This window comes from Xiphophorus couchianus, chromosome 7 (genome assembly GCF_001444195.1).
Source record: "Xiphophorus couchianus chromosome 7, X_couchianus-1.0, whole genome shotgun sequence".
NCBI classification, from domain to species: Eukaryota; Metazoa; Chordata; class Actinopteri; order Cyprinodontiformes; family Poeciliidae; genus Xiphophorus; species Xiphophorus couchianus.
In genome coordinates, this window is record NC_040234.1 from 8,168,124 (window position 1) to 8,178,439 (window position 10,316).

Sequence of the window (10,316 nt, forward strand, 5' to 3'; positions counted from 1 at the left end):
AAAATATATAGCTAAAATGCTTATTTAAAGGAAAAGGCTAATGCTAATGTGCTGCCTTGCCATGGCAGGCTCCAATAAATTAAAATGATACCATTGCTCTCCTACCTATCCTGGCAGGTAGGAGAGCAATACCTGCCACTATTACTACCTGCCACTAGTGGAAGAGTGCCACTTCAACTAATAACTCCATTATCAATCTTCCTTCACATAAACTACATTTCCAGCCCTCAGGTGAGACCGTGAGCAGCTCTCCAGCCTAGTATAGATTCAAAACACTCACTTCTAACGCCCATGTAGATCAGCATTAACATGAATGTAAATGTACGCATTTGTGGTCCCAAGTGGTGAAGAAGCATCTTGAGAAAAACCCACTCGTGTGCAGCGTGAACATGTGAACTCAACACAATGAAAGCGTCGACCTTCTGCCCGGTTGGCGACAGCCGTCACCTGCACAGCATCGTCTGAGGCAGCAGGTCAGCAGTTTGACAAATCATCTGATCGTTTCTCTCCTGAGTGCACCTTGTTTCAAAAAGGTTTGGACAGGTACAAGCTTACCACCATGTTGCGTCACTCCTCCCTCCACCCCCACCTCCAACACCTTGTAAGTGTTTGGGAAGACAAGGATCCATCAGTTTGACTTTTTTAAACAAATTGCTTTGTTTTGTTGAGGAAACAGGAGGTGCAGCTTTGCCCTGCTACATGGACAAACTGTCAATAGTGGATCAGAATATTTCTTTATTATTTATACTTATAGACGGCAATGACTTTGTTTCTCCATCTGTTGTTGAATTTCTTTAGATCGGGACACAACGTGCTGCTTTGTTTTTTAAAATCGTTTAGCCCACTTCATGTTGTCAGACAGGCTCTCTTTACAAAAAAAAACAGACTCGACTACAAATAATATTGCTCCTGTTCAAAATATTTTTTGCAGCACAGACTGTTAAGAGCAGCTATGCAGTCAGGAGGCATTCACAGGCTGTGACAAGAGACTACTGAACAACCGATGAGCAGCTGGCGGGGAGTGAGGAGGAGTTTGATGTGTGGACAGGTGGCTGTGTGCTACGAGTCTCTCACATGTGCAGAAAATGTACTTAAAATGCAAATAAAGTCCTTATGTTACACATCACTTGGCAACAGATACAAGCGAGTGGGAGTTTGATCGAAGGGGCTCCTGCCTCAGTTCTTGAGCAAGTTTTATTCTTTTATTCGTTTATCTTTGTTTATGTAAAAATCCACTCGTGGCCGACTTGTGTTCGATTCCCGTTTAGTGTCAATAAACTGTCCAGTAACGGCCACTTATAGAGCCTAAAACATGTGCAGGTGAAAACAGAACAGTTTTTAAGCATTGAAAGTACTGAAAGATATTCATATTTAAAACTGAATTATATTTTAACCTTTTTAACATCGCTCTAACTTCAGTTAGTCTTGATGATAATGTGTGATCAATTTGGAATAAACTACACTCATTATTTAGTGACTAGCAAATTGATCAGAAAAGAAGCACAGCAAGGAGAATGTTCTAGTCATTTTTATTAGTTGTGGGATGAACAACATTGAAGCTGTAGACGTTTCCAAAAAGCATAGAGTGTGACTTGTTGGCCTTATAGTAAGTGAATATTTTATTATTATCTGTGGGCTAAACTGAAGCGAGGAGAGCAAAGTAGAAGATGCCAGCTTTTCATTTAAGTGCGGTCATACTGTGATTAGCGATTATCTTAAAGTTAAGATGAAAGTGAAGCAGAATGCAGATTTGGAGTTTAATATGTAGAGCAGCCAATGTCCTGTCACCGTAGCAAATGATCCATTTTTAGATTTAGTGTTTAGGTTTCAGAACAGGAAGCAAAAAAATACAAAAGTGTCAATCTAAAATGTCAACAAACCTTGAGAATGAAAAATGTTCTGCAGACACACAGGGGCATCAAAACACATTTGCTGTGGAGACACACCAAGCATAATCATTATTGGTAGAAAGACAGAAAAAAAAATACACAAATATAACCAAACACATAGTCAGTGCATTAAAATAAAAAGGTTATATCTATAACTTCGCAATATGTTTGAGTCCACTTGACAGGCTTTCAACACGTTTATGTTGGATCGTAGTGTTGCAAAGTAGTTTGTGATGTTTAACGCGCTGAATTTAATCATGATAACAATGACTGACTCCAAACAGACGTTTTGCTTTTTTATTTGTTTTTGCTGCCATCAAATACTGAACAGCAGTTAAACACTTCTTTGGAGCTTAGAAATTAACCAAAATGCACACAATACACTAAATTTAATATATAAACCCAGCATAAAAATAAGGCAATATATAAATTGGTTAATTTTCTTTTCTTTTTTTGCTTTGTAGCGATGCAAAAATCCTAAATACAAAAATGACTACATTTCACTCAAACATGTGAAAACCAAAATAAAAAATGGAACAAAGTCTTGATATTGTCGATATCTGACCAATTTAAGTGCTGATTTATGTTTGATTTCCTACTTTACTGGGATTCTGTTCTTTAAAGTTATTATAAATATAATAAAGTACAGTGAACCCTCGTTTTTCGCGGGGGTTACGTTCCAAAAAGAAACCGTGATAGGCGAAATCCACCAAGTAGAAACCTTTATTTTTTTACAATTATTATACAATAAAATACTCCATAATCCATTGAAACCAAAGAACAATACCTTTTTACAGGCCCAAACATTTGTTTAACAAATAAAAAGTACTGTATAAACATTTTTAAAAAATTTTGTTTACAAATAACTACTGTACTGTAAAATAATAATTTTAATATGAACTGAAAGCGGATTCCTGTGCCCGAATTGCGGAGATCAGCGCCGCCCCACCGCGACCTGAGTTATTGGATTAGAAAGGGAGAAAATAAAAAATGATTATGAAAAAAAACAAAACAAAGTACAGTAGCACAAATAGTGACTCATGTGTATTTCACAGCTCTTCTGACTGAGCCGCTGCAGCCTGACTCCGCTCTGTAGCGTTTTTTTTTTTTTTCTTCTAAAGCCTGCGGTGCTGGTGTGTTTTTTCGAGAGAAGAACATAGTTATCGGTAGCTGTTGTCGCTCTTTTTTCTTCTGGGCAAAAAGATTCTTATAAACCGACATGCCATCATCGATTATGTTAAATATGCCAAGCTGTTTTACGTACGTGTACATTTTAAACCGCAACGTTGTTGACACACAGGTAGAGAAGAAGCGGAGAGACTGTTTAGCCAATCAGAATGCAGAACAGAATGCACGATGCAAATCCGCGAAGCAGCGAGACCGTGAAAGGTGAACCGCGATATAGCGAGGGTTCACTGTACTACAAATGATGTAACGCCTCTCGATTGTAAAAGCTACACAGCAAACAACAAAATAAAAACAAACTAAAATACTAATGGTAGATAACCTTAACACATGCTAGGCAGTTTTGAATCTTTACACGTTTATATTGCTTCTTTTTTTAAGGATACCCTTGGACTTACAAAGGCAACCAAATGTGTCTTCCAGCTACTGCAAACTCAAAATTATACTGTATCATTGTCAAACTGATACGATGCATCATCCTTACAGACATATCTGACCATTACCACATCAGCTGTAAGATGAACTAGATTGTTTTTATTATTTTAATACAAGTTCTAGATACCAGTGTTTAACTCACCAGTTTGTCAAACCTTCTCCTTAAATGTAAATAAGGTCAATTTAGTCATGTCACCCTTTATAATTGTAAATCTTAATGCAATGGTGCATGCTGTCGGACACGGCTAGTTGCCCGTCTGGTAATAAGGTCAGGCCGCGTGGGCTGCTCAATCCCTGGCGTACGATGGGCCAGCCCACGCCTTGAGCAGAGTACAACACAATTCTGTGCTGCTCTCCCCAGTCTGCAACTAAGATATTGCTGTCTTTATCGATGCATATGCCCCAGGGACATGTGAGGATTGGTCCCATGCCAGCACATACGCCAAGAACTCTCACTGTGTTCCAACTTGGCTCCAGAACTTTGATGCAAGGCACTCGTCCTGTTTCATTGCCCCTTTCGGACACTGCTACCATGCCCGAGCTCAAACAGGTTGCCACCAAGTAAGGCCTGTGGAATCCGGTCACCACTGTGCGTTCGAGCCTGGAGCCCGTTTTAGGGTCAAGCTTCAGGGCGATGAGGGTACCTTTTCTGATATCAGCTACCAAGAATTCATCTAGTCTAGTTACAGCCACCCCTCGGGGAGCTTCTAGCTCATCCTTTGCAGAGCCCAACGTAGATCCTCCAAAAGTCTCGAGCAGGCGACCATGTCGGCTGAACACAAGCAAAGCTCTTTCTGCAGCACAGCTTAAGGCGATTAGACCTTTGGCATTGACAGCAATGTCAAAGTAGTTACGGCATCTTCTGGAGGAGCCACTGATGTTTGGGGAACTTACTTGCTGAAGGACATTCCCCTGAGGGTCAGTCACCTGTTTGAAAATGTACATTCAGTTAAATTTTCAATAGTAGACATTATATTTATGCTTAAGATGATACAAAGAAGACAAACCTGGACACGTGCATTTCCGCAGTCAACTATAAAGAGCTGCCCCTGTGGTGTGGCATGGATACCACTTGGCAGGGTAAGATCAGCCCGGCCTGAACCTTGCCTCCCAAACTGCCCCATGAGATGAACACCGCTTGCAGTGATTTCCATAAGCAATGGATCGACCTCTTCCTCCAACTCCACCAGGGCTGTCTCTCCTCTTTCCTCTCTGCCTCGCTTGTGTTCTTGAGAGGAACCATCTATGACTGACATTGACACTGACCTAGCCACAGGGACTTGTCTTAACCCAGTTGTGGATTTCTTAGACTGTGGCAAGATGCTATGACCAACATGATTAGGGTAAGAGAGGATCTGACCGCTGTCAAATTCCCTACTTAGAGGTGGTGATACTGAGGTGGAACTCAACATGGAGTTGAAGTTGCCACTTCTAACTTTGTATAATTCTTGCTTATTTGCGCCACTACTAATCAACGGCCTTGTCTTGTGTGTTAAATCCACTGCTGACTTGGACAGGTGAAAACTGTGATTCAAAGAGCCTTTGTTCAAACTGAAGTTGTGTGATGGGCTAACAATAAAGGTATAGGTGGAGTCAAGGCTGTCTGCTGGAGATGGCGCACGTCCAGAGTCACCTAACGTCCCCAGAGAGTGTTCATCAGAAGACTGGCTAAGACGAGAGTGTGATCTTACTTTGGAGGTAATATCTAGGCAGCTTTGACTCACCAAATGATCTCTTTGAGCCATCCTAGATGCTAGTGTACTACTAACATAAGGTCCATTATTCGAATCAAGTCTTCCTTTTCTTTTTTCTGCCCCATTGCTATCTAGGCTCAAGCAACGACTCATCTTGGCAGATTCCTGTCTTCGCTCAGGGGAAGGAGACGCTTTTCTACTAGTGGCCACAGAAAGCACCTTTCTCTGATTAGAGGGTGAGCAATATTTTCCAGCATTGCTCATCGTGCATACCATGTCCTTTGCTTTAATATCCTTATTTCTAGCAGAAGGGACAGCCAAAAATAAGTTCTCCCCTTGTTGCTCAAAGCAACTTTTATCCATCTCATCAACTTGGGATGCTTCCCAGGCAAACTGTTCACATTTAGGCAGCCAGTGGTGTATCTTTGCAGAAGAAAGCTTCTGCTCTTCCTCTGACTCTACATCACTACGGTTGAAGAGGTTGATCCTTTTGACCGTCCTGCCTGTCGGTGATGTCCAACCCTGTCCTTCTGTGCTTTTTGCCCTTTTAGAACTTTTTTGGTTTATGTCTTCACAATGCATCTCCTGTGAATGTAAGGCACACAGCTTTCCATTTGGCCCACAGCCTCCAACATTCAGACAGAGATGTTGCTCTTCCACTCGAATGTCTCCGAAAGTGACTGCATTGGGCTGGGAGCTTGGTTTGAAGTTTACTTTCTTAAGAGAAACAGAGATTTCCCAGGGCTGCAGGAACTCTGAAATCTCCTCTAGTAAGGGGTTTTGGTTTGGTCCCTTTTCAGATAGAACAGACTGATCCATTGTCTGGAGTCGTTGTTGAAACCGAACCAACTTCTCAAACCTTTGCTCCAACAGAGACTGACTCACCCTGGCGGCTGCCATGTTCTCTCTCTCAACTTGTTCCAAACGTTGCTGAGTGTCCCGATGGTCCTGCTCCACCCTCTCCAGCAGACGCTTCTCTTCTCTGCGTGCTCCGAGGATCGCCCGTTCTACGCCCCGCTTAACCGTCTCAATCTCAGTTGCACGACGTAGCTGAATCTGACGTAACTCCTCCCTGGCCTGGGCGAGGTCGCTCTGAGCCTGGGTTGCCCAGCAGGGAAGCGAATGTTGTGGAGAAGAAGATGAAGGACCATCTGACTGAGAATCTGGACTTTTGGGGTCTGGACCGTTTGCTTGGACGGGACAGGTTGAACTGCTATCGAGAGGGGTTCCCACAAACATCTTGAAAGGATGGTAGACTTTATACTCAATATCTGGAAAAAGAAAGTGAATGAATAATTATTATAAATACAGAAGATATTACAGAAAGATTGTTATGAAACAAGAAAGGGACATATTTTTAGCAGGGACTTACAACAACGTCATTGTACATGGGCCCGATTCATTGGAAGAATCATCAATCTCACGTTATTCATTTACATATATAACAATTTGATGGCAATGATGGCAGTATTTTAGTCCGGTATTCCCCAAATGCACAAAAAGCAAAATAGCATAACTTAAATCAGACATAACATTGAAATATATGGACACACTCCTCTGACAGACATTGACAGAACCAATAGTTCTGACAGAATATTGGTTCTGACATTGTTCTGTCAGAAACAATATTAAGTTCTACAACAGCTTCAAGCTCATCTGTTGTATTCAAGCCTCACTTCCCAAGTGCATCAATAAATAAGCCAGATACAGACCAATACATGGTAAAAACACTCAAGAAAATTGCAGATAGGATTTTAGGGTGTACCACTTTCTTTTTGTTTCCAAGTATTTCTTTTTTGTGTGTGTTCTTTGTTTAAAAATCTAGCGTTGACTCTGTCGTGCGGTTTTAAACATTTGATGTTTCAATACTCTTAAAACCTGACAAAAGCCTGCTATGGGGACAGACTGTTTCTCTTTTCAGCGACTGTGGAAAAGATCAAGCGACAGGCAAGAAAAGGTTTGAATCCAACACTGAGAATTCGACTTGTGTTTAAAGCCGTGATAGAAAAGGAATCCAGAGAGGGCAAGAGTAGGAGGTACTGAGTGTCAACAGTACTTCTCGGCTCCCTGGTGCTGAGTAGATTTTACTTTGATGTTTTATTCATGAAGTGAATAAAGTGATGCAGAGAAACAGTAGTCAAAGTTAGTCATTTTCTATAATAAATATGTAGGAGCATTTTTTTTGTGTTTTTTTTTTTAACCTAGGACCAAATAGAAAAAACTTCAAATGGTTTAATGTTTAAACTGCTGTCGTACTTTATCTTGTTTTGCCATGACTATTGGTATGTAAAAAAAAAAAACGCATGACATTGGTCTAAATATGAGAATATGATGTGCATTTTGTAGAACATCATATCCTGTCGTCAAATGATTCACCCTCATTTTTACAGTGCACACCCTTTAAATTGTGAATTTATAGTGTTTAGGATGGGAAATGGCACTTTTCCTGTTGGATCACTGCAGTGAGATTCGCATTATCCTACAGATATCTATAGCAGCCTGCTGGAGATGTCATGGAGCATGCTACAGTATAAAATGCTCAGAAGCCGAGACTATGCATTACTTACTTAAAGCTGAGTATTTTTCTACATCTTTGAAATACGAGGGAGATAAGCAACAATGTGATAGTGGTACGAGGAATGACTACAAGTAGGCCGTTTTAGCACAAACCGTAACAACAGACGCAAATTTAACTCAACTTTCCAGAAGTATATTAACGGTAAATAATTCTAAAAACAATTCTGTAAAATTCTAACAGCATCTTCAACACAGAAAAAAGAATAAATAAGATTTCACACTGGTTAGCCTTGTAGAACTGAAACGTTTTGAAGGGCAAAGCACCATTTTTGTTTTTAATGGTGGTGTGAGAAAGTCGAGGTGAATTTACAAAATGTATCTTATTATTCAGCTGAAATAGCCACCTACGCCCCTGGGCTTTTACATTAACAATTGAACATTTTGAAAGAAGCTAATTTAAATTGAGCTTTTAATAGTTAAATTTAGGTTTTCTTGACAAATATATCATGTCCCACTGGGAATTAAATATTTGTAATGAGCGGATGGATTTTGTTAGCTTCATGCATCACTGGCACAGGCAACTTGTAGATTATTTATGGTGAGAGGATTAACCGAGGCACTGGGTCAGTACTGCTCCTTTTGTCATCAGGTTCCTGATCATATTGCAAAACTACATTATGCATTAGAGGGATCCGGTTTCACATCGTATGACCCGAATTTGAAAGAGCAGAAGAGATACTGCTAAAAAAAACAAACAAAAAAAGTCAAATGTAATGAGATTATTTAACTGTGTTCAAAAAGAAATTTTCTGCAACTTAATGTAACACTTTCACCTTAAATAATTCAATATTAAAAACTGAACAATAAAAAAGTAGCTTTCTTTTATAAGTAAAAGAGGGAAAAAACCCCCACAAAAACCCCAATGCATCACTTTGCCTTACCTGTCATCCTGTCACGGTGCTGCAGTGATCCTCCGCTCTTCTTCACCACATCGCTCACCCACTTCACTTTTCCCACCAACCTTTACCCCCGCTCTCCCCCACCATTGTGCAGTTTTTACTTCTTGTTGGCTGTTGCTAGGATACTGCCAAGCTGACTCCAGTTTCCTCTGTGTGCAAACTCTGATACATGTGCATTCACTCTTGACATTTGTCTTGCTTTCAGAGCTGTGTACTTTGCGATTTACTCCGTCTAAAAGTGTTTTAGCTGCGCATTTGGAGTGATTAATGCCAACTTCATGCTAGCAGCCGCCTGGGTGTCGCTGTCGTGAAATAGTGGATTAATTTTCCTCTCTTTTTTTTCTACAACAGAAGCATAAATGATTCAATTTCCCTCTTTTTCCCCCAGATATAGGCGTAAAGATTAACATTAGCAAATTGCATTAGCATCAACGTTGAGGTGTCTAAGAAGTAACGTCTTGGTAAACATTTCATGAGTCTGTGATCCTTCCTTCTGCATGGACTGAATATGTAGGCGTGACTCTGGTCAGAATGATTTCCATTTTACGATTGGTGCAAGTTTTCATAGTCAAGCTAGCAGCTAAAATCAGAAAAATAGTTCTGTGCAGAAGATTCAACTCCTCATTCCTTTCAGAAAGACAAACTTACAACATTTTTATCCAATTAAAATAGGTCATTTTTCACTTGGTGTTTTTATTTTAAATTTATTTAGCTCTTGTTTCGATCATCTTATTCTCAAACTCTACCCACTTTGAGAACTTTCCTACGTGCTTTGACCGCTGATGATTGAAATAAATTTTAGCGGATTAGTGGTTGGGAAAGTGACCCAGAGTTACAATTTTTATGCTTTTGAGTTTTATTGGTCAGAATGACTCATACCTTAGAGTTGGGCAAAACCAAAACCACTTTAGAGATTGCAAGAAATTCATAGCAAGAAAACAAAAATTCTGGATATGAATGTCTACTGAAATGTCTTTAATAACCTCTTTCTAAAGGAGGTGGCTGTAAATTGGACACAGAACTTGTACAATGGGTCAAATGCGGTTCTGTTTTTGAAAGCAGGCCAGTTCCTCCAGAAGTCCATTTTTATTTTTTTTTAAGGCTGATTCTGTGCATATCGTGGCAAAGGCTCTCAGAGGAAGACATTACGTATTTAAAGTCCTAAATAGCTCCCACATATTTATGAGTTCCTGTCAAAGCAGAAGCTGGACAGTCTGAACCCATTTCCAGATTCTCCAGGTCCGGCCGGCTGTGACTGGTCAGGTCCAACCAACTCTCATTCTGCTGCAGTTGTGGCAAAAATAATAATACATCTGTGATGATTAATGTTAGATATACATGTTTGCATTAAAGAATAATTTATTTCAAAAGGCAACAAAAAAAAATGACACCAAGACAAATGTGATCTTGCTAAGCAATGAATTTATAAATTAATAAAAACTTCCCTTTGTAGTGTTCTTCTGACAGCTTTCCCACTATGATTTTTTTGTCAGTTTTTTTTTTCTTCCTCCTAGCGATTTCAAAATATAAAAAAAATATTTACGACAACATTCATCGTTACATTTGGAAACCGTTTCCATTCTGCCGCTTATTCCACACATCTCACTTAGACCGACCGACTTGATTGAGCTCTTCTA

General features: G+C 39.9%; 1 protein-coding gene across 1 annotated transcript; it reads right to left on the reverse strand.

Moving 5' to 3' along the window:
- Positions 1-3,247: 3,247 nt before the first annotated feature.
- LOC114147678 (uncharacterized) lies at positions 3,248-7,433 on the reverse strand. The gene is made up of 2 exons (XM_028022234.1): positions 4,517-7,433; positions 3,248-4,436 (listed from the first exon to the last, which is right to left on the reverse strand). Exons 1-2 carry the CDS (start codon positions 6,440-6,442, stop codon positions 3,702-3,704), a joined length of 2,661 nt encoding a protein of 886 aa, XP_027878035.1. The 5' UTR covers positions 6,443-7,433; the 3' UTR covers positions 3,248-3,701.
- Between the last annotated feature and the right edge of the window lie 2,883 nt (positions 7,434-10,316).

Coding starts and splice junctions, on each gene's coding strand:
- LOC114147678 (XM_028022234.1), bottom strand. CDS start 6,442: ATGTTTGTGGGAACCCCTCTCGATAGCAGTTCAACCTGTCCCGTCCAA. Junction 4,437..4,516: donor GCGGAAATGCACGTGTCCAG/GTTTGTCTTCTT, acceptor ATTTTCAAACAG/GTGACTGACCCTCAGGGGAA.